Source organism: Talpa europaea (genome assembly GCF_964194135.1).
Source record: "Talpa europaea genome assembly, chromosome: 9".
In the NCBI taxonomy this organism is placed as follows: Eukaryota; Metazoa; Chordata; class Mammalia; order Eulipotyphla; family Talpidae; genus Talpa; species Talpa europaea.
In genome coordinates, this window is record NC_140076.1 from 114,641,150 (window position 1) to 114,664,216 (window position 23,067).

At 52.7% G+C, this 23,067-nt stretch overlaps 3 protein-coding genes across 5 annotated transcripts; 2 read left to right on the forward strand and 1 right to left on the reverse strand.

Annotated features, from left to right (window-relative positions):
- Positions 1–555: 555 nt before the first annotated feature.
- POLR3C (RNA polymerase III subunit C) lies at positions 556–11,313 on the forward strand (the record flags this gene model as incomplete). The annotated part of the gene is made up of 14 exons (XM_084242479.1): positions 556–702; positions 1,223–1,478; positions 1,572–1,757; positions 2,740–2,828; positions 4,144–4,248; positions 4,379–4,471; positions 5,875–5,955; positions 6,188–6,239; positions 6,586–6,646; positions 7,078–7,228; positions 8,168–8,269; positions 8,391–8,440; positions 8,664–8,813; positions 11,232–11,313. 14 exons carry the CDS (start codon positions 556–558, stop codon positions 11,311–11,313), a joined length of 1,605 nt encoding a protein of 534 aa, XP_084098605.1.
- Positions 11,314–12,109: 796 nt separating this feature from the next.
- Positions 12,110–14,232, forward strand: NUDT17 (nudix hydrolase 17; the record flags this gene model as incomplete). Its single annotated transcript, XM_084242246.1, has 7 exons — positions 12,110–12,301; positions 12,451–12,634; positions 12,881–12,906; positions 13,025–13,117; positions 13,327–13,425; positions 13,631–13,767; positions 14,076–14,232. 7 exons carry the CDS (start codon positions 12,110–12,112, stop codon positions 14,230–14,232), a joined length of 888 nt encoding a protein of 295 aa, XP_084098372.1.
- Positions 14,233–15,325: 1,093 nt separating this feature from the next.
- PIAS3 (protein inhibitor of activated STAT 3) lies at positions 15,326–22,548 on the reverse strand (the record flags this gene model as incomplete). Of its 3 annotated transcripts, none has more annotated exons than XM_084242848.1 (15): positions 15,326–15,592; positions 16,378–16,415; positions 16,572–16,705; positions 16,857–17,025; positions 17,104–17,237; positions 17,932–18,092; positions 18,206–18,279; positions 18,751–18,856; positions 19,075–19,209; positions 19,712–19,802; positions 20,037–20,087; positions 20,299–20,383; positions 20,537–21,001; positions 21,232–21,336; positions 22,515–22,548. In XM_084242848.1, the coding sequence occupies 15 exons, from the start codon at positions 22,546–22,548 to the stop codon at positions 15,326–15,328; spliced, it is 2,049 nt and encodes a 682-aa protein (XP_084098974.1). The 3 variants fall into 3 exon arrangements, with proteins under 3 accessions (XP_084098974.1, XP_084098976.1, XP_084098975.1); XM_084242850.1 differs by lacking the exon at positions 21,232–21,336 and having other exon boundaries at positions 20,537–20,615; positions 20,721–20,954; positions 22,515–22,538; XM_084242849.1 differs by lacking the exon at positions 21,232–21,336 and having other exon boundaries at positions 20,537–20,954; positions 22,515–22,538.
- Positions 22,549–23,067: the final 519 nt, after the last annotated feature.

A 23,067-nucleotide genomic window follows, 5' to 3' on the forward strand; every position in this document is an offset into this window, starting at 1 on the left:
TTGAAGAGCATTGAGGCTGGTTCCATGACTTGGTAATTGTGGACAGTGCTGCTATGTACATTGACATAAACTTTTTTGTATTAGAATTTTCATGTTATTTGGATAAATACCTAGTAGAGGTATTCCAGGATCATAGGGAATTTTCATTTTTATTTTCTTAAGAAACCTCCATACCATTTTCCACAGGGACTGCGCCAACTTGCATTCCCACCAATACTGGGTGATAGTTCCTTTTTTACTACAATTTCTCCAACATTTGTCGATTCCATTCTTTCATTTTCTATGTTAATGCAGATTATACTTAATCATTTTAAATCTTGGCATGGTATTCCATTATGTGGGTATGTCATAACTTATCAAATTAATCCCTTATTGTTAGATGGAACATAATTGTTAGGTCAAAGGCATGCATATTTTAAGGCTTTTGATATGTAATGTTAAATTGTCCTCCAGAATGTACATGAATTTACACTCAACACGTCTATTCCTACTATAAAAGAAAAACTTTCTATTGTAAAGCCTTTTTATTTTCTAGCTCTGAGATTCCCCAGTACAATGACTCAAGCAGAAATTAAGCTGTGTTCTTTGTTGCTGCAAGAACATTTTGGAGAGATTGTAGAGAAAATTGGAGTCCACCTAATCAGAACAGGCAGCCAGCCACTGAGAGTAATTGCCCATGACACAGGAACATCCCTGGATCAGGTATGTTTGGATGACATTAATTTGCTTTCCTTTCATCAGTTCCTTTTGCCCACCTTAAATATGGTTACTCCCCAAATGGAAAGGGGAGAAAGCCTGCCCCTGTATCACAACAGTGTTACATAGAGGGAGGAAAGAAGATGAGACGTAAGCCCCAAAGTTTTGCTTCTCAAAGTGTTCTTAGCTCATTCTTGCCTCTTCAGCAAGTCTTTGCTCATCCTCTGCCGCTCCTCACTTACTCCGGTCCACTCATCCAGTGTAACCTGTAAGGAATGAGAATATTAGAAGGGAAGTAAGTTATGCTGTGGCAGGTAAGAATCAGTTGACCATCAAAGCATAGCAAGGCATCTTCCTGATGTCTTCCACTAACATGTGATTTTCATTAGCCTCTCCAGTAGACGGAGGAAAGCAGCACAGATTTGTGCCCAGAGATCCTGAAGCTTAGTAAACGGTTGGCCAAAAATTGCCAGCAGTAATGTGTTAGATCCTCAGCTCTTCCCTCTTTCTTTTGGATCCTTTCTAGGTGAAGAAAGCCCTTTGTGTCCTCATCCAACATAATCTGGTGCTCTATCAAGTGCACAAACGTGGCGTGGTAGAGTATGAGGCCCAGTGCAGCCGGGTGCTGCGAATGCTTCGGTACCCCCGGTACATATATACTGCCAAGACACTGTACAGTGACACGGGGGAGCTGATTGTTGAGGAGCTGCTCTTGAATGGCAAGATGACAATGTCAGCTGTTGTGAAGAAAGTGGCAGACCGGCTCACAGAGACCATGGAGGGTCAGTACTACATCCACAACTGTCACAGACACGGCGCGTGGACCCTCAGCTATCATAGCCCATCTCACCTTCCTCTCTCCTCCTGTTGTACAGATGGCAAAACCATGGACTATGCTGAGGTCTCAAACACATTTGTGCGACTAGCAGACACACACTTTGTGCAGCGCTGCCCGCTGGTGCCTGCTACTGAGAATGCAGACCCTGGGCCACCACCACCTGCCCCCACTCTTGTCACCAATGAAAAGGATATGTACCTGGTTCCTAAACTAAGCTTAATAGGTAAGGACTTTTGATCCCTGGAGTTCCAGGAATTGCCCTGACTGTGGCTTCTTTTTCAATGAATTGTTTTAAAAATGAATCAATTGAGCAGATACCAAGGCTTTATTATGTGCGAGATTCTATGGTAAAATGATGAAAAACTGTCATGTCCCTGCCTTATGGGACATTAGTATAGGAGTCTTACATTAATCAACCACATAGGTATATAACAAACTGTGATAAATACTGTGAAAGAAAAGTATAAGGTGTTACGAAAATATATAACAGGGGACTTGATTTATCTGGTAGTTTAGGGCACATGCTTCTTCGAGAAAGTAGCATTTGAGCTAAGACTTACAGCTGAAGTAGCAGCCAACCAGTAAGAAAAGGTATGAAGGGGTACAAAGGATAAGCATTTTGCCAAGGGACTAGTGTAAAAGATGGTCAGTATAGTTCAAAGCCCAGTAAACAAAGGAAAGAGAGCCATGAGATAAGATTAGAGAGAGAGGCAGGGGCTAGATCACGTAAGACCTTATAAAGCATCTTTTTTTAATAGAAGAGCAGAGGAAAATCACTAAAAGATTTTAAGCAGGAAAGTGGCATGACCTGATTTGCATTTTAGAGATTTCCCTGTCTGCAGAAAGAATGGGGTAAAATTTAATGGAGACAAACCAGTGAAAATTTAGATTATCGCGGAGATGAGAAAGAGATCGACATCAGTACACCTGACTTGCACGTATAGGAGCATGACGGTGCTCCAGTGAAAGGAAGCATTGGAGCAGAGCAGTCTGAGGGGGAGAGATCACAAGTTTCCTTTTGATCATATTGAGTTGGGGATAACTTCACGCTTAAATGTAGTCTATTGCACTTCAGTCTCCTCAGCAACTGTAACCTAGAGGTAGCTACAGATGCCTTCAGGGTAGAGAGATACATGCTCTTGTGTTGGGTCATTTCTTGGCATCACATGAGATGTAGCCAACTGTTCACTGTTTTTATTTGGCAGGGAAAGGTAAAAGGAGGAGATCTTCTGACGAAGATGCTGCTGGGGAGCCCAAGGCCAAGAGACCAAAACATACTCCAGATAACAAAGAGGTAATGGGGCTTCTTGATTAGGAATCCTCACCCTGACTCAAGCCAGATGCGCCCCAAGATAATAAGCCCCGGGAGAGCGTAAAGGTTCCTGGGCTGAGGAGCAGCACAGTTTTGAATTTCGTTAAATGTCGGCCAGGAGAGTCTAACAAAGAGTGAATTCTACTGCATTCTCCCTTCTGAGACTTAACTTATTTCAGTCATTGAACAGAGATAAACAGGTTATGCAAAAAGAGGTCTGTTGTTCATACCTGTTGTTTGGTATGGCTGGAAAAGAAAGATCCAGACCCGTGTGGGCCAGTGATAAGAAATCCCCAGTGGCGCAGCGGTTTGAGCGCAGCGCTGTGAAGCTGTCCGCAGCCTCTGCAGCGCTGTTCGATCCCCAACCAGCCAGGGAGATTCCCACATGGCGAGGCAGACCTCTCCTGTCTCACCCGCTGCTCCCCTCAGCAGTGTATTTGGTCCATCTGTCTGTTCACTCCCCACTCTGTCTCTCACCCTCCCACGCCTCTGGCCTGTACCACAGTTATTGTATAAAAATAAATAAATCTTAAAAAAAAGGAAAAAAGAAATCAGCTTCAATAATCTGCTGAAAGATATATAGGCCTATCTCTTACATTCAGATTCTTCCTCATCACCCCTATGTCTATTAAGCATCTCAAAATAAGTATGCCAGGACAAAAATTAAGTATCCCACTCCCAAGGATTGGCTCCCTCCTAAGCTTTCTCGTCTTAGTAAAGGTCACCACCCCCAAGACAACCACCTAGTACACCATTTGCCTTGACTGAAATCCTAGGAACCATCCAGTCTCACAGTAAAATCTGTTAGCCTAGTTACCAAAATGACCTAAAATCCAACAATTTCTCACCACTTCCATTGCTACCATCCTAGCCCAAGCCATTCTCTTGTCAGTACTATGCCAATACCCTCCTAAATGATCTACCAGCATTCTTCTCTAAATAAGGGCCAGATGTATGGACACACTTGTGTGACTTCTGGCCTAAATGGTTTCTATTTTCTCTGTGAAAGAAGAGCAAGGTCATCTGCTAAGAGTGTGAAAGGAGGGGAAAATGTGAGATTAGAGGATAATGGAAAAGATTTAAAATAGAAAGTTGGCAGTGAGCTTAGAGAAGTTGTTTCAAGTTGGGGCCAGTGGATTTGTTACTGTGAAGACACTAATCAACACAATATGATTTTCTGCCTGCCAACATAGTTGCTACTGGCTAGGAAAAGAAGTAGTAATAGTTAAATCCAGGCTTCTCTTCAGAAAACTCTTCACTCTATCTAAATGTTTTTTCTAACCGTTTTTTTCCTCAGCCCATTCCAGATGATGGGATTTATTGGCAGGCTAACCTTGACAGGTTCCACCAGCACTTCCGGGACCAAGCCATTGTCAGCGCTGTTGCCAACAGGATGGACCAGGTGATATCTAAATGGCTGAGTCAGTGGCCACCAGGGACAGTCACTTATTTGTCAGATATGACCATTGGCATGTAGCCAGAGCCAGCACAATTGCATAAATTCTGAATTCCAGTTCACTTTTCAAACCCAGACCAGCAGCGAGATTGTGCGAACAATGCTCCGCATGAGTGAGATCACCACGCCCTCTAGTGCCCCCTTCACCCAGCCGCTGGCTTCCAATGAGGTGAGCTGCAGCTCCTGCTGCGAGTTTTCTGATAGACTCTTGGATATTGTAATTATTACATGTGGAGCCTGGGATTAGGTTGAGGTCTGAGTCTTGGAAGAAAGAATATTTGTTGTTCAAAGTGGAATAGGGATTGGCTTCAGGGAGTCAGTACAACCTATAAAAGCCTGTACATTCTCTTGGTCTAAGAGTAAGGTATTCATAATTGTTCAGAGAATCCACTATCTAACCCCTTACATTTGGTTCTTTTCAGTGTATTAATTTTGTATATCTTAAATTTGTTTTTTTTTTAAAGATTTACTTATTTATTTATACAAGCACTGGGTACAGTCAGAAGCGCGGGAGGGTGAGAGAATTCACCAGAGCCAGAGCGGGGAGCAGAGCAGGCAGAAGGACCGAAGGACACTGCTGAGGGGAGCAGCGGGCAGCAGGAGAGGTCTGCGCGCCATGTGGGACCCTCCTCCAGTGGCCGGGGAGCAGCCGGGAATCGAACTAGCGTTGCAGAGGCTGCAGGCAGCTTCGCAACCCAGCGCTCAACCACTGCGCCACTGGGGAGGCCCCTTAAAATTGTTTTTAATAGATTGTCTTCTTAACATACTAATATTTAATATATTAAATGCTTATTTTTATTACTTTTATAATATTTATCCATATGAAATATAGTTACTCTTTTTATTTCATATTATTTAAAATTTTTTTAACTTACTAAAAAATTTCAAATAAAAGCTTTTTTGTGTGACAGAGTAATCACATGACCTATATTCAAGCAGCAGAGAAATTAACAATTTTTAAAAAGTTAGAATTCCCCGTACTTTCAGGAATGGTGGACATGTTCTGTGTCTTGTTGTGGGAGGTGGCTACATGGGTGTGTACAATTGTCGGCACTCATCATACTCAACCATTAAGATCTGTGCTGCTTATTGTATATAACATGTATTTCAACTCAAAATATTTATATAGCTTTACATAACCCCAGCTGCAGAGATCTTTATTTATAATTTAGTGTATATCTTTACTCAGATCTTTTATTCCAGGTATAGTCTAATATATATAGCTTTATAGCTATATTCTTAACCCCTAAAATGGGATTATATACTACATACTGTTCTAATATGCTTTTTTCATATGACAGTATATGAAACCTTTTCATGTCGATGTTTATAGTTCTGTCTCATTCTTTTTAATGGCCATGTCAGATTCTACTTAATAGCCATGCTGTGCTTTATTTTAATTAATTCCCTATTATTGCACATTTGGATTGTTTCTAGTTTTTTACTCTTAGAAACAATACTGCTGTGAATATTTTTGGACATTTTTATGCTTATGATATCTAAAATTAAAACTTCTTTATTTTAGTAATATCAGCAATTTTGACATTTTCAGTTTCTCTTTTTGCTCCATAGATCTTCAGATCCCTGCCTGTTGGCTATAATATCTCTAAACAAATCCTTGATCAGTATCTCACTCTGCTCGCAGATGATCCAGTAAGTGTGTTTTTTTTTCTTATTTCTGCTCTATTTACAATTCATTTCTGCCAGTGGTACCTGGCATCATTCTCCTGTGGCCTCATTCTCTACCCAGCCAGATGAAACAATTTCCCCACCATCATCTGATAGGAAGAGCTACCTGCTATAGACACTTGACCAGATTTGCTCCCTTGGGAATAAAATCACAGGACTTTCCATTCAGTTAACACTCTCTCTCTTCTTTTAATAGCTAGAGTTTGTTGGAAAGTCTGGCGACAGCGGTGGAGGAATGTATGTCATCAGTATCCTTGCCAGTTATTTCCTTACAGTCAGGCAGTCAGAACTCTAGAACACAATGTCGACTAGTGAAAGAAAAGATTGGGTAATATTCAGTGTGTTGAATAAGTTAGAAAATTTCACAAATACATCGATAAAGAAGTAAAAAGGACTTTTAGCCAAATTTTAGTTAAGCAAAACCCTTATTTAACCACCCTAGTTAAGTAAGGTTTTGAAATACCACAAATGAAACCAATGTGCAAAACAAAATAGCATTTAAATTTTAATTACAAATTATAGGCTTTAAATAAAACTAAGTCACAGTGGCCAGGCCAAAACACAGACTGTGTGACCTTAACCCTCTACACAAAGACCTGCACAAAGCTTTAACGTCCCTAGCCACAGCCGCATTGGAGTCTGTCGTACAGGAGAGGTAAGGGGGGCACCCTGACTTGTCTGGGGGTCAAATACTTCCTTTCCATACCTTATTTGAACAAGTAATTTGATCATTAAGCAACAAGTAATGGCATATCTTGCCTCATTTTTCCACTGAATGGCTATGGGTCCCTTACTCTTAACCCTGAATACCCTACTGCATGACTCTCAGTGATGCCAATTAACTACCCTTTGTAAAGTCTTTGCTCACAAATGTAGGAACTGAGGCGCTCAGGTGGGTCAAGGTTGGGGACTGCCTGGCGAGCGATCGGTGGTGCCACCATCACTCTATGGAGCCATAGAAATTCGCACATCACTGCTCCTCTCTGGTGCTAGCTCCTCCCCCAGAAATAGAGCCACCACCATCTAGGACTAGGAGTTCAAGGTAGTCCATGTTGGTGTGCATTTACTTTCTTCCTTCCTTTCCAGATTTGGGTCTCGCTGTGCCAGAATATTCCGTCTAGTTTTGCAAAAGAAGCACCTGGAGCAGAAACAGGTGGAAGACTTTGCAATGATTCCAGCAAAGGAGGCAAAGGATATGCTTTATAAGATGCTCTCAGAAAATTTTATATCACTCCAGGTAACCAATGGTGTGATAATCACCAGCCAGCAGACTGGCCTAGGGTGGAGAAACTCCCAAGGCAGATGTCCTGAACCCCAAGCAAACTCTATATCTAGCTCTGAAGCAAAAAAGTGATTGTAACAAAGACATAACAAGCACTTGAAAGATGATTGTGGAGCTTTAACTGACCTTTTTTTTTTTAAAGATTTATTTATTTTTTTATACAAGAACCGGGGTACAGGCCAGATGTGCGGGGGGTAAGAGGATTCACTGGAGACAGAGTGGGGAAAGAACAGGCAGATTGACTGAAATATACTGCTGAGGGAAGCAGCAGGCAAGACAGGAGAGGTCTGCTGCGCCATGTGGGATTCTCACTGGCCCGCCAGGATCAAACCTGCGCTGCAGAGGCTACAGACAGCCTCACTGAGGCGCTCAAACACCTGTGCCACCAGGGAGGCCCTTAACTGACCTTTTAAAAAGAGGCATGGCCAAGAAATCACCCTGTCCTTTTTTCCCCCCTGTGATTCGTCCTTTCCTCAAGCCTTAGGCTGACTATAGAGTAAGCCCATCAAAACATCTGTTGGGGTCTCACTCCGCAGAGCCACGTAGTACAGACCCCAGGAGAAAACAGGACACAGGGTTTGGAGTCAGAATCACAACTCTGCTTCTTAACACAGTGACATTGAGCAACTTACCCATTTTTCTGTCTTTGAAACGGTGATGGATGGTTTGTTGTAAAGGTGAAAGAATAACATGGCTCTCCGTAAAGACCAAGTACAACCTACCTGGCACCTGAGAGCCGCTCAGCCCAGCTCTCCGTGTGGTGACTATGCCATAAACACAGATGCGAGTGACCATATGAGAGAGGGCTGAGTAGCCCCGATGGGACAGGTGTGCGCCTTGCCAGTTGTGAAGATCAGTATAATTTCTTTTCTTTCTCTTTCTATGGACAAGTAGGAAATTCCCAAAACACCAGACCATGCCCCATCCAGGACCTTCTATTTATATACTGTGAACATCTTGGCAGCTGCCCGCATGTTGCTGCACAGGTGCTACAAGGTAACTTCTAGACCGTCTCCCCATTGCCCACAGACAGATCTCACACCCATGTCCTCTTTAGCCATTTTACCTGAGTTAAATAGAATTGTGTGCATTTCCTATTTTTCTTCTCTCCCCTCAGAGCATAGCCAACTTGATAGAAAGGAGACAATTTGAAACCAAAGAGAACAAGTGAGTATTTTCAGATGAATAATTACATCTTTCAAGGTCAAAAACTTGAGGGGAAATTTCCGATAGAAATGGAAAAAAATATAGATTGTAAAAAGCATCCTTAAAGAGTGACATCATCCACATTTTGACTAGAAACTGTAAAAGAGGGAGTCTGGCCTCAGGCTAACGGGTAAGAGGATCTCCTCGGCTAGGAGCATGCCTCAGAATCGTGTGTTTCTGACAGGCGTCTGCTAGAAAAGTCTCAGAGGGTAGAGGCCATCATCGCATCTATGCAGGCCACCGGTGCGGAAGAGGCACAGCTGCAAGAAATAGAGGAGATGATCACAGCCCCTGAACGCCAGCAGCTAGAGACCCTGAAACGTAATGTCAACAAGTAAGCAAAAACTCAGGCCTATGTTTCAAAATCCTTTCCAGACAAATCTGCCTCCATATCCTGCAACGTTTCCACCTTAACACAAGCAAACCTAAACCCACCTTTGTCTTCCCCGGGACAATTTACCGAATTCAGTTGTAGCGGCAGGAATGGCACAGGGGAGGTTTTCTATGATTCCAGCAGACGGGGTAAAGAGAAGTCCTGGAGCCCTCTGTGGCTTTTCAGGCTTTTATTGGGATTTATCAGGTACACAGCAGGCAGGAATGCTGGGGGGCCAGGAGGCTGGCAGGCTTCCCAGCCCCCAGCAAGCCTTCACTCTATCTGGGCTTTCTGGTGGTCTCTGCTTCTCTCATGGTTGTGCTTCTGCTGGCGTCCCCATGATGCCGCCCTTATAAGCTCAGTATCTCAGCCCAGGTGTACCCACTTACGCATGCCCACACCCCACTCCAGGTGCCTGCCATCAAGCATGCATTCAGGACCACAAGGATCTATCATCAATCCTAATGGTGGGAGGGCAGAAAAGCCTGATACTTACCCTACACAATCCATTTATTTTCCTAGCTAAAAACTCTGAAGATATCCTCAGCTTCTCCCTCACCCCACCCTTCTGTTCACAGCTCTTGATTTGACTTCAGTAATCTCTCTCAAATCTGGCCTTTGTTCTGAGGCCCCAGGCAGACCGTCATCACCTCTTTCCTAGACCTTCACAGTCACTCCCCCTTCAAACCATCTCTTATAATGCTCACAGAGCTACTGTCTTTAAAATGGCTGATGATATTCCTCTCCTACTTTAAAAGCTTTATTGCCCCCTTATATTATCTATAGTACAAATACCAGACTCCTTGGTGTTTCATATAAGGCCTTGCACAGTTTCACAACAGCCTGTCTCCATCTTCATTTCCTTTCACTCCTCACCGTTCACCCTGGTAGTGACTGCTTTCAGGACTATTGCCCTCTTAGCAACAATAATCCTTCCAGCTCATGAACATGGGAGGTCTTTTCGTTTAGGTCTTTAGTGTCTTCAACGCTGTTTGTCATTTTCAGTGTTCAAGTCTTGCACTTTTTTGTTAAATGTATTCCTTTTTTTAATTTTAGTATTTTCTTAATTTCATTTTTGAATTATTCATTTATAGTATATAGAAATAAAGCTGGTTTTTGTGTTTTGAATTTCTTTTTTTAACTCATTTTTTTTTTAAAGATTTATTTATTTATACAAGCACTGGGTACAGTCAGAAGCATGGGAGGGTGAGAGGATTCACCAGAGACAGAGCGGAGAGCAGAACAGGCAGACTGACGAAGTACACTGCTGAGGGGAGCAGCGGGCAGCAGGAGAGGTCTGCACGCCATGTGGAACCCTCACCCGGTGGCCGGGGATCGAACTGGCGCTGCAGAGGCTGCGGGCAGCTTCGCAGCCCAGTGTTCAACCGCTGCGCCACCAGGAGAGGCCCTTGAATTTATTTCTTATAACTGCTGAATTCAGCCATTAGCTAGCAATTTTTTTGTAGATTCTTTGAGGATTTTTTTATATATAGGATCATGCCCATATATATTACCTCTTCCTTCTCAATCTGGATGCCTTATATTTCCATTTTCTTGCCTAGTTGCCCAGCTAGAACCTCCAGTAAAAGGTTGAATGAAAGTGTGAGAGTAGACACCTTTACTTTGTTCCTGGTCTTAGGAGTAAAATTTTACCCGTCTTTTACCATTAAATATAATGTTAGCTGTGGGGTTTTCCAAGACGGATTGTATCGGGCTAAGGAAGTTGCCCTCTATTCCTGATCACTACTCACCTTATGCCTTGACCACAATCAATTTCTTTTTTTTTTTTTAAGATTTTTTATTTATTCATTCATTTATTTATTTATTTATGCAAGTACTGGGTACAGTCAGAAGCGCGGGAGGGTGAGAGAATTCGCCAGAGCCAGAGCAGGGCAGGCAGAAAGACTGAAATACACTGCTGAGGGGAGCAGCGGGCAGCAGGAGAGGTCTGCGCACTATGTGGGACCCTCCTCAGGTGGCCGGGGAGCAGCCGGAGATCGAACCGGCACTGCAGAGGCTGCGGGCAGCTTCGCAACCCAGCGCTCAACCGCTGCGCCACCGGGGAGGCCCCAATTTCTATTTTAAAACACACAAGATCCTTGTATACCTGGGCCTTTATATGTGCTATTCTTTCTTCTGCCTCAAGTTAGACTGAAATTACCCCAGGACAGAGGCTGTACCTTTTGAATCCTCAGCAGTCCCCACCATACCTTGCACGAGAGAGGAGCTCAGTGAACGGGGGAATGATCTATTTGTTCTGCTTTCTTCCCATTTCTCTCAAGTGTAATCAAGCAATTCTCCATGCCACACCCAGCCCAGCTGCTAATCTTAAATATGCTAATGACCAGTCTGAGCAAGTACTTTCACTTTTTCACTCAGGTTGGATGCCAGTGAGATCCAGGTGGATGAAACCATTTTCTTGCTGGAGTCTTACATCGAGAGCACAATAAAGAGGCTATGACCCAGAAGAACTTTCCTCAAAAGATATTGGGGGTGGGAGGGAAAATAAAGGTGTTTGAATGCATTCCTTGTGGTGGGATAAGTTGCAGAGCCTTATACTGAAACCCCCTTTTTATCCTTATTGCACAGAATACACCTGACAGAGTTTGACATAGTCCACGAACTTTGCTGACCCCCATCTTGGACTCAGCCCTTACTCCCATCAGCCCCTACTCGGGGGGTGGAGTTTGAAAAGCTCCGTCAAGCAGGCTTTTAGCCTGGTGCACTTGCTTGGAGCTTGCGCCTTCCCTTACCTCTTACAGGGGCGGGAATTTTTTTTTTTTTTTTTTTTTTGAGACTTGCAGTAAATTGAAGGTAGAAGATGACAAGGGCAGTAGAGACTGGAGAGCAAGACATAGACTTTAGAAGCGCTAGGGAGTAGAATCCACTGCACTGGGGTGCCATTTGAGTGAGAAGAAAGAAAGGGAGGTGTTAGGGCCGTCCCCCCGAGTGTCTGGCTAGCAGGCAGATGGGACGGACCCCGGGGGTGCTGCGCGCCGCTCTGGAGGGGCCTCGCAGGCGCGGGCCGCGGCCGGTGGGAGGCACGGGGGTCCAGTCATTCATCTGAGCGTCCCTGTCCGGGGCCAAGAAGATGGGGAGCAATGAGCCGGGGATTTGGAGGTGGTCTTGGTCAGTCTCCAGCTTCACACCGCGGGGGGCCCCGACAGGTCACACCTGAACTGCCGGGGCTCTGCCCGCCGCGGGGAGGCTCCGCGGCGCCAGCAGGGGGCGCCCAGCGCGGGGACCCCGGGCGCGGCATGGCGGCCGCGCGAGTGCTGCTGCTCCAGGGCGCGCGCCTGGGGCCCGTGGGCTTCGCGCGCAGCGTGTGTGGCCGCCTGGGGGCCGCCCGGGGCCCCGGGCCGTGGCCCGCGCACTGCGCCCTGAAGCGGGGGCAGCTCGTCCTGTCGGACCGGCAGTTCCCCGGCGCCTCGGTCAGGCTTCCGCTGCAGGTCGGGGGCGGGGAGGGGCACCCCGGGGCGGGGCGGGGCACCCCGGGGCGCGGTGGGAGCGGGAGGCCGCAGGCCCGGGGCGCGGCGGGGGCTCCCGACTCCCGAAAGCCCCGCCCCACTGGCCGAGCCTTACCGCGCGCTCCCGCCAGCGCCCCCCCTTCTGCCCCTTCGCGGCCCTGGACCCTCAGCCCGCGCGCCCCGCGGCCGAGCTGCCCGGCGCCCGGGGGGTGGACCTGGGCGTGGCCGTCGTCCTCCAATCCAGCGACCGGACTGTCCTGCTGACCCGAAGGGCCGGCACCCTCCGCGTCTCCCCCAACCTCTGGGTACCCCCAGGTGAGTGACCCTTGGACAAGGCGCCGGTCTCAGGAGAAGTGGGTCTGTAACAGGTGGGACCCAGGACAAGAGAAGTCCCTGCCCTGTAACAGGGCCAGACACGAGGGCGCCCGCATCACCCCGGGGCGGGGCGGGGGGGGGGCCTGCAGCTGCACCCGTGTCCACTGGGGAAGGGGCAGTGTGAACAGAGGGTGGGGCCGGGCCAAGACCACCACCCACCACTTTCAGGTTCTGCTGTCGTTCCAGGTGGGCACGCAGAACCTGATGAAGAGGTAACCACTCAGCTGACCCAAACGGCACCTTGCCGGAACCCAGACCTGTCCGGAACCACCTTGGGTGTGGGCTGAGGGGGCCAAAGGACTGACCTCTGACGTGTCCTCTGACTCCCAGCTGCTGGATGGCGGCCTCCGAGAGCTCCGGGAGGAGACTGGGCTGCGGCTGCGCCAGGGCCGGTTCTCCTGGGTCCCTCTGGGGTTATGGGAGGTGAGGAGGGAACCTAGGCGGGCTCCTTGCCAATTTAACCAAGAGCCTCAACAACTCCCAACAGCCCTGGCCCTGGCCACAGGGTAACAATGGAGGGTGGGCGGTTCCGAGTCCCTGAGCCCACCACCCTCACCTGTGTCGATGCTGCACCACCTCCACCCACTTCCTCAGCTGCATCTCTCCACACAGGTCATCCTCTTTTCTTTCAGTCTGCCTACCCGCCCAGGCTGAGCTGGGGGCTCCCCAAATACCATCATATCGTCCTCTATCTACTTGTGGTCTCCCAGGAGTCCCAGCAGCAACTGCAGGTGAGGGGGGGGAGGGGAGGGGAGGGGATGGTTCTGACTGTAATAAGGGTAGGGAAGGTGGGAGGTCAGAAATCATCCAGAAATCCTAGAGCCTCTCCCCAGCTCCTGCCAAATCTCTGTCCTTAGCAGCCAATAAACTGCCATCAAGGACAGGTTTCCCCAGAGGGAAGGGAGGAGACTCAGGGAGAAACTTGTGTGGCCCTAGGCCCGGATCCAGCCAAACCCAAGTGAGGTGAGCGCCCTCACGTGGCTGGGACCAGATGTAGCCGCTGTGGTGGCTGCCTCAGAGGATGGGACCAAGACTCCTGGGCCAGGCCTCCAGGGCCTGCCACCCTCAGTCCCGTAAGTAAGAGCTTCTCCAGGGCCTCCAACACGCCAGCACTTACCCACTGAGAGGTGCAGCTACTATCCCCTCCTGGGGGCATCACGGGAGGCGGGAGGGCATGACAGGAGTCAGCTGAGTGATAATGAAGCCTGTCACTCAGGAGTTCCTGCTCCAGCTGCACAGCCCTGAAGACCCAGTGCCCCTCTCCCTCAGGGACAAGTCATTTAACCCCCCTTGGTACTGTTAAGGTCAGTACCCAGCTCCCCCAACAGTTGGGAAGATGAGGGGCCTTGACAGTTATGAAGACAGCCTTGTCACCACGCAGTGCCGTAGGTGTGGAGGCAGATGGAGGCACTCGGCCCCTGGCCCTGCCCATGGGCACACTGCTGCGGACCATGCCAGTCACGGCAGAGGACAACGAGAGGGTCAGCACTGGGACCAAGTTTGCCCTCGGGCTCTGGCTGAAGCATCTGGGCGGGTAAGGCCAAGGAAGGACAGCACTGGGCGGAGTGGGGTGGAGGGAGGAGGAAGAAACAAGTGTCCTTGGAAATTCTCAGCATGGCGCTCTGACCATGTAGATGAGGAACTCAGGAGGGTCCAGGACCAGGGAAGGAAGAACAGAACACAGACCTTCCCCCAGACCAGGGGCCTGGGAAGCGAAGCGCGTGATCCCCTCCCTGCCCGCTGCCATGATGCTCTCAGAACATTCACAATCTTTATTATGGATGAGAACGTTGCTACAACTTTGGGAATAAAAAGTAAAATTACAACATAGGTGCTAGGCTCTGGAAAAGACTTAAAAAAAGGAGATTGGAGAGAGCACGAGGGTCCTCCCACCTCCCAGGAAAGGTGCAAAATGAGCCAAGTCTCACCTCAGGGCCGGGGGCAACCAAAAGCTCAGGCCCTGGGCTGGTGGGCACAAGGAACAACATGAACTTAAATATATAAATAGAGACCCAGGCAATAGGCCAGGCCCTGCCCCCAAGTCCCGGGGATCAGGACAAAGGCCTTATCTCCTCCTCAGTCACACGGGAAGTCATCTTTGGAGTATTTTGGTTTTTCTTGTTTATATACAAAAAATCTGCAACCCAAAATAGAGTTCTCTGTCCATCTGTCTGCCTGTATCACTTTGTCCGCCTGTCCGTTTGGACAAAGAAGTCGGAATGGACATGGAAACAGTCGGTGGAAGTTGGGGGAACAGAGCCATGTGTCTGGGGATGCGGAGGGGGCGTCTGAGGGACCCGCGAAGGGCCCTTCCCCACCAGCTTCCTGACAGTCGGGCTGAGATCCAGCCTCACTCCAAGGCCCATCCCCTCGCATGCCTCGGCTAACACAGCCGAAGACTGCAGCCGCCATCTAGAGCGTTTCCAAAATTACACCCCAAATGTCCTTAAAAAAAAGGTTAAATATTAACCCTCTGGGTGCTGGCCTTGTTAGGCGACGAGCCAAAAAGTGTCCAGGAAGGTCTTTCTGGCCTTTGGCCAAAGCCCTGAGGGGTCAGTGGCCAGAGACTCAGACTCCACAACATACTTGCTGAGTGCTGGGAGGCAGCGAAGGTTCCAGAATTCTGGGGACTCAGTCCAGGGAAATGATGTCTGATCGGCAGCCAGCCAGAGAGGGACCTGCGGGCAGGGGTCCTCCGTGCCCCTCTCTCAAGGGCCCCCCAGGGGCCACGATGCTACTGACACGGCCAGGAGGGGGTGCTGGAGTGGTGCTGCGGTGAGAGCTCCCCAACGTGGGGGCAAGCGGGCCCAGGAAATGGGAAGGGGCCCCTCGGTACTGGAAGAAGTGGCCAAGGGCATCCTGTTCGTCTAGCGAGGTGATGACGGAGGGGCCGTAGTGCTGGGAGGAACCAAGGGCAGAGTTTAGGCTTTTCTCCTGGCTCCTCAGCTCCAGTCACATCTCAGACATACACGGGCTAAAGCAACCCCTCTGATCCCAAGGTACAAAGTGGAAAGCCGTAACTCCTTCCCCTTCCCACCGCACCCCACCCCCTGCCTCAAGACAGTCCCTCCGGCTTGCGAGGTTCCCTGGGCCTTGTGGGTGGCTGCAATGTGTGGAATGTCCGGTCGGGCAGGCATGGTTGGCTCAAGAGCACGGGGGTGGGGAGGTGAGCAGGCAGGGGCAGGACACTCAAAAGGAGACAGAACAGTAACAGTGTCGAGGAAGACACTGGATCGGAGGAAGTAACAGGGAGGCTAGGAAGGGACTAAGCTGTCTGCACAGGGGGAGGTTTAAATGTGGTGGGAGTGGCCTCCCCTGGTGGCACAGTGGTTGAGCGCTGGGCTGCGAAGCTGCCCGCAGCCCCTGCAGCACCGGTTCAATCCCAGGCCACCAGCAAGGGTCCTACAAGGCACGACAGACCTCTCCTGCCATGCCCGCTGCTCCCCTCGGCAATGTATTTCGTCAGTCTGCCTCTTCTGCTCCCCGCTCTGGCTCTGGTGGATTCTCTCACCCTCCCGCACTTCTGACTGTACCCAGTGATTGTATAAATAAATAAATAAATAAATAAATCTTTTTAAAAAAAAAGGTGTGGTGAGGGATGGAGGGGCAGGGGATCCGGCAATGGCTGGAAATGAAGCTTCAGAAATCTGAGATCTTTGCGGGAGAAGGAAGAGACCTCTTACCTGACTCTCAGTCTGAAGAAAAGAAAATAAATCTAAACCTGGTGAGAAAAGAAAAACTACAATCAGCCTCCTTTCTGATCATTCGCCACCATAAAAACAAAGAAGTTCCCTAGACTGTGGCCCTTTTCTAGAGACCCAGGAAGGTTGGACAAGGAGTTGGGGCTTGGTGCTGGGCCTTGTGATGAGCATCCTACCTTGGATGTCAGCCCCCAGCGGGAAGGCAGGCGGGTATTCGTGCAGCGGGAGGCTGGACAGGAACTCCCCGCCCAGCGCACCCATGGCTGGGCTTCGCAGCACCGAAGACGGCTGGTGAGCGGACGTCAGGACTCTGTGGGGATAGGAGCTGCGGTAGCCAGCAAGGCAGAGATGCCCTCAGCTGGCTCGGCCCCCCAGTCCTTCTGTCCTGGTGTGCCCGGGGTTGGCCCAGCGACCAGGAAGCACTCCTGACTGCTCCCTCTGCCCCTTCTGCTGCCTCGTACCCTTTGCTCCCGGGCAGGGCCGGGAGAGCCACGGAGGTGACAGGACAGTGCTTCTTGGTCGGGGGCAGGTCCTCCTCATCAGACGAGCTTTCTATTGTCAGATCGATGACTTCAACCTTCTTCTTATTCTCAGAGGGCGTGCCCTCTTGGACTGGACTGTACTGGAGGCCTGTGGAGGTATAAAGACACGTCTCAGAGAAAAGGAGATCCAAGACTCAGCTAAGCTAGGGGACAGGGGGTCACTCACCATCCAGCCCATACCCTGGCGGGGGGCAAACCTCAGATGCCTCCTTCTTGGGTTTCATTGGGCACCAGGAGCCATCTTCCATGAATTGGATCTCATCACAATCCGAGCAGGAATTAAGAATCTCCATGAATAAACTGGGGGAGGAAAGAGATGAGGATTGGCGGGGCTGGGAGCAGGCAGGAACACAAGTCAGGGGGTTCTGTGACTCACTGTGCTGAACCTCAGTGTGCTCATGTGGAAAACAGAGCTATCACCCATCCCGCTGACCTCTCTTTGTTGTTGGGATCAAATAACAAGGTATTCAGAGTTTTGCAAATTTTAAATGCTAAGTTTTGAAACAATCCATTGTTGGCACCTGTTTCATGTACCAGGGACAAGCCAGAGGGAGCAGCGATCCAGCCTCCCACAGACCATCTCGGCAAGAGGGCTGGGACAGAACTCCAGGGCAGGTGCTGGGGTGTCCGCACTAGCTAGGGCACGTCCAGAACCTCCGAAGGCCCTTACTGCTGTGCTCAGCACATGGTTCAGTCATTATCAGGAGTGTATCACATTCTAATACACTGTGGGGGACTAACTACTTTCAAGCAAGCAGGCCTCAGTTTCCTCATCTGTGATAACAGCACCCATGTCACAGGGTCATGAGGAGGATTCAGTAACGTAAGACATGCAGAGTGCTCAGCACGATGCCAACCACACAGCAACCTTCACGGGACAGAAGTCTGCTCTCTGTAGCCAGGCGTGTGTACACACACACACGCACACGCACACGCAAGAAACAGACAAGCGGATGTCCCAGGTAAGAGGGAGCAGAAAGTAGAATGGCCCTACCCATCAATGATCAGAGATTCATAGGGAGCTTTCTTGTCACACACGGGACACGTCCATGTCGGCTTCTTCTCATTCATCTGCAGGTAAAGGGCAGCATCGAAGCTCTGCAGGTGGGCGCAGGTGAGGGCGCGACAAGGGACAGTCAGGCGCATCTTCCCCAGCTGAGGAGAGACAAGTCCTCCAGTCAGGTCCCCACATCCCAGAAAGTCTGACTCTAACAGCCCAAGACTGTTTAACCCAACCCTCCTCCCCTGCTCTGCTCCCCAACACCTACCGGGCACATGAGTGACACCCGGAGACTCGTCGTGGCCACCTCACTGTCTGGGTCAGCAGTCAGTTTCTCCTTAACTGAAACAAGAGTGAGGCCAGAGCCATGTGGTCAGCAAGGCCGAAGAGAAAAGACTAGAACTGGAGAGGCTGGAGCAGAGAGCCTTCGAAGGCCAGCGAGGTGTCTGCGGGGGCTGAATTACGAAGGCCATGGGGCCGGAGAGGGGCGATTCCCCATCTCTGAAGATATTTGAACACAGCGGGGTGATACTCTGGCAGAGAGGAAACAGGGGGAACTGAAAGATCACAAGTCGGTTAGCTAAGAAGGCCCTAAGACCCCAGGCCGGAGAAGCCACACTGCACAGGGCCGCGGTTCTAGTCTTTGAGGAGCGAGGCAGAGGTGTAACTGGGAACGCAAGGGTGTCATTTGGGGCTGGGGTCCAGTGAGAGGGGAGGTCCGTGCCACAAGATGGCTATTTTGGTTATAAAGACTGTTGGGCCAGAAAGACGTGGGAAATGGACGGCGTGTGCAGAGGCCGGGGCAGCACTCACTCAGCGCCCGGGAGTGGTCTGGGTTCCGGATGCCCTTTGCTCTGAGCTTTTGTAGCAGGGTCCCCGCAGTCAACTGCCTCACCAGGTACACCGACAAGGAGTAATTCTACTTGGAGGTGGGGGGAGGGAATTAGCCTCTGCTTCGCAAGCCACCGCCACCACCACCATGGCCACCACCACCACCACCACCGCTCCTTGTCCCACGGGGACCCAGCGGGATAAGGCAGAGACCCAGAGAGAGGACAGCATTTCCCCACCCAGGACACTGGCTGACCCCTTCACGCCGTGCCGGCTCCCCAGGCTCGCCGCCGCAGCCACGCTCACCCGTCCAAACTCAGATGACCAGTTGACCACGATGGTGTTGGGGACAGTGGCCGAGAGTCGAGCCAGGGGGGTGATGTTGATGGGGCGGCTGGGTCTCTTGGGCTCAGCCCCATTCTTTGTAGGGGGAAGGTAACCCTGGGGACGGGAAGGGCTGGTCAAGATCTTTCATCTTGGGCTACCCCCTTACAGGCAGGCGAGATCACTAAGGAGACGGGGCCCACCCAGGGCCACACTAAACTGGGGTACTAGCTAGGGTTATCTGAGGGGTTCATTCCTAGAGGAAAAGCAGAACTTATCCACTGACCAAGGAAACAGGAACCCACTCACTGAGTCCCTGAGAAAGAAGAGGAGGGACGCCTCACTTCTCCCGATTCCCCGCTACGGGTCATCACTTCGGAGGTTCTTCCCTGAACCTCTGGATTGAACCAATGTCTTCCACTGGGCTGACAGGAACCCTGCTCAGTCCTCTTAGCACTCGCTTGACTACACCAATTCAGTCAGTAAACGACCACCTACTACGTGCCAGGCACTGTGCCAGGAGTGTCTCCTCATGTCACTCAGATGATGACAGGTTTACAGGCGACACAGGAGCGGACACAGGGGAGGGGCCACCGCAGGAGAAGGGAGGTGCATTTACCGGCAGGGGGCACAGTTTCCCATTGACCTTGACAAAGAGGTTGGGGGGAAAATAATCCTCCTGGGGGCAGCTGGTCTCACAGAGACAGAACCTGGTAAGAGAGGAGCGGGTTAAGAGGCGGTTCCTGGAACTGAATCTGTTCTGCAGCGGCAGGGACCTGAGGGGACGGTCCTGGGCATCTGTAACCTTCATCTCCCAATGAGAGTTACAGGGTGAGGCAGTCAGACAGAGCAGGGGACTCTCCTGACAGGTCAATCTGCAATACCCCTATTTCATCCCATCCCCTGTGGGAGCCCAGGGAGGCAGGGAGGGAGGAGCGCCTCACCTGAGCTGCACCTGGATGGTATAATCGCATTTGGCTCCTGGCAGAACCTCTCTGTAATAGGGAGGGAAAGGAAGGTACCTGAGCAGGCGTCCCCAGAGGGCAAGGGTGAACAATGAGCGGGGAAGGTGGGTGTCCAGGGGACAGAGAAGAAAATGAGAGACAAAGCAGGTGCAGGAGGAGGGACAGTGAGGAGCGTGGGGCAGGAGAGAGAGAGCAGAGTCCAGGGTGTGCTTGGAAGATGAAGCAAGTCTGAGAGCTGTACCTGGACGTGAGGATCTGCTGCACTTGCTGGGGGGTCAGGGCAAAGGTGAAGTGTGCTTCCTCGAACCGCTGGCTGGAAGTGGATGCTGAGGACACAAAGGGACAGTGACTCCCAAGCCCATACAGAAGCACTCAGAGGCTGCCCACCCCAGGGTGCTGAGCCCCCAAGACTAATGCCTGGAGAGGCCTGGGACAGGGGTATAGAGCCCGGAAGACGTGGGGACCACCAAGAGCCATACCAAGGGTGGTGGGCCGGATGAGCTCCCCATAGATTTCATAGAAGGGCAGTGGTTTCATGGTGACGTCGGGGTGCACAGGCTGGGACAGAGATGGGTGCATGTCCACTTCACGCTTGGGGCCAAGCAGGGTGCCAGGGGCCAAGAGGGCAGGGGGGATAGGAGCCAGAGGGCCAGGGGCACCCACAGGAGGGGTGCCGGGGGGCAGAGAAAGCAGGGAGAGATCAGAGGGCCCCAGGGTTTTGCGGGGAAAGCGGCGGCGGTAAAGCTCTTTGATCTTCATCTGGACGCTGGGGGCGCAGCTGGACTTGAGAAGGTGCAGGGCCTTGGCCAGGAGCTCGTGCTTCCGTCCACTCTTGTTCCGGCCAGCAAAGCCAAGGAGCACCTGGAGCTCAGACACCCGGAAACTCATCACCATGTGCTGTGGACGAGAGGGACGCTTAAGACGCCTACCTTGCGCGGGACCGCCTGGCCGAGGCCCGGGGCTGAGCTAGCAGGTGGGCACCACCTCTTTCCCTCCGGCGGTGATCAGAAAGGTGCCCTGCAGGTACTGGGTGACTGCCAGGCCGCCAACTCAGCCAAAGGGAATCCAGTCCCATTTTAGCAACCCTCAGGTCAACGGCTCTACCCTCCATAGTCCTAGCACCCGGGTGTCCTCCCAGGCCTGGAAGCTGGCCAGGTGGGGGCGGGGTACACACCAGGGCCTCCTACCTCCATCCCCCCCCCCCCCCAGCTTGGATTCCCCTTAAGCTGCTTATCTCCTCTCCTGCTCTTTCTCAGACTCTCAGACCCATCCCAGTCTCCTGGGAGGAGACAGGGAGAGGAGCCGAGAAGAGGATTCAGGTCAGACAGCCCCACAAACCCCAGCCACGTCCTCCCATCACCTCAGTGCCCCTCAGCTGTCTCCCCCAAGCCTCTGAGGGTTTCCAGGCCAGGGTTCAGCGCTCCCAACTCCCCCGAAGCCTTTCTCAGTGTCATTCACAGAACCACCCCACCCCTCAGGCCTATTTTTCTAGGAGGGAAAAATGACCAAGACGGGGCGGGGGGGTTACCAGAGTCACCCAGTCCAGGCGTCCTGCCTGGTTATGTCTGCACCAGCTGCGGGACCTAATACCCTGTCCTCCTGACGCCCCTCAACAGGGTGGGAGAGGCAGGCCGGAGCTCCCCGCAGAGGCCCTGGGAGAGGACACCTGCGGCTCCGAGCCAGGGCGCAGCGTGGCCAGCCCCGGAGGGCAGCGCGGGGGACAGGACGCCCGGCCTGGCCCGGCCTGTGGCTCCATGGAAAAGGGCGGGATGAAGCCAGTCTGCTGGGGCCGACGCCTGCAGCCTCAGGTCCCGCAGACACCCTCAGCATCGGTTGCCTCAAGAAGCTGCGAGAGGGCAGGGCACGAGCGCCCCACCCGTGGTGACTCCCCGCGGGGACCCCGGGGGACCCTAAGGGCAGGCCCGCCGGCTCCGTCCTCCCCCGCTGGAAGCCCCGAGGCGGGGGCCCCTCTTGAGCACGTGATGAGAAACCTGCTCCCCTCCCTCGCCCCAGCCCCCATCCCGTCTGACTCCCCGTCGGGGCGGCCCACAGCTCCCCCCTCCAGCCGGCTCCCCACACACCCCGTCTCCGCCAATGACGCGCCTGCCCCGCCCCCCGCCGCCCGCCGGCCGGCCCGGCCCCGCCCGACGCCCCGCGCCCCTCGGCGGCGCTTCCCGGGGCGCCCCCGCCAGCGCCCGCCCCGGCCCTCCGCGCGCCCGACGGCCGCCCCTCTCGGCAGACCGGCTCGCCCGGCGCCCCGACGGCACCCCCCCCTCCATCCGCGCAGCCACCGAGCCCCTCCCGCCCCGCGACCCGCCCCCCGCGCCGCGGCCCCCGGCGGCACCCCCGCCCCACCCCCCGCGGCCGGCCCCGCCCCCGGCGCCGCGGCCCCGCCGGCTCCCCCGGCGCCCCCGCCGCCGGCTGCGCGGACGCCCGGCCGGGCCGGCGGGCCGGTACCTTTAATTCGCCCAGCTCCGCCATCTTGAGGCATCGCAGGCCCGAGCCCGGCCCCGGCCCAGGGACCGGCGCGCAACTCCGCACCCGGCGCCGGCCGCAGAGGCCGCCTGCTCCGCCCCGTCCGGCCCCCGAAACCTCCCCTTCCCGGCCCCGCCCGCGGCCCCGGACGAGCCGGCCCCGCCTCGGCCGCCCGCCCGGCCCGCGCCTCGGCCTGGAGGCGAGCCCCGCGGCCCGGGGGGGCCGGAAGGTCGCGCGCGCCCGGGCGGGGCGGGGCGGGGCGGGGCGGCCCGCGGGCCCGGGCGGGGGGCGCGGGCGCAGGGCCCGGGGGCGCGGGCGGGAGGGCGCGGGGCGGCGCGGGGCGGGGCGGGGCGGGGCGGGGCGGGGCGGGGCGGGGGCGGCGGGGCTGCGGCGGGCGCCCTCCCTGCCCCAAGTTCCACCGACTGCGGGGTCCGGTTCCGCCGAGGCGGGGTGGGGGGCGACCCGAGGCCCACGCCCGGGGCGATGGCGTCAGAGCTGATTTCGGGGCGCCCACCCTCGGCCCCCGCCCCCGCCC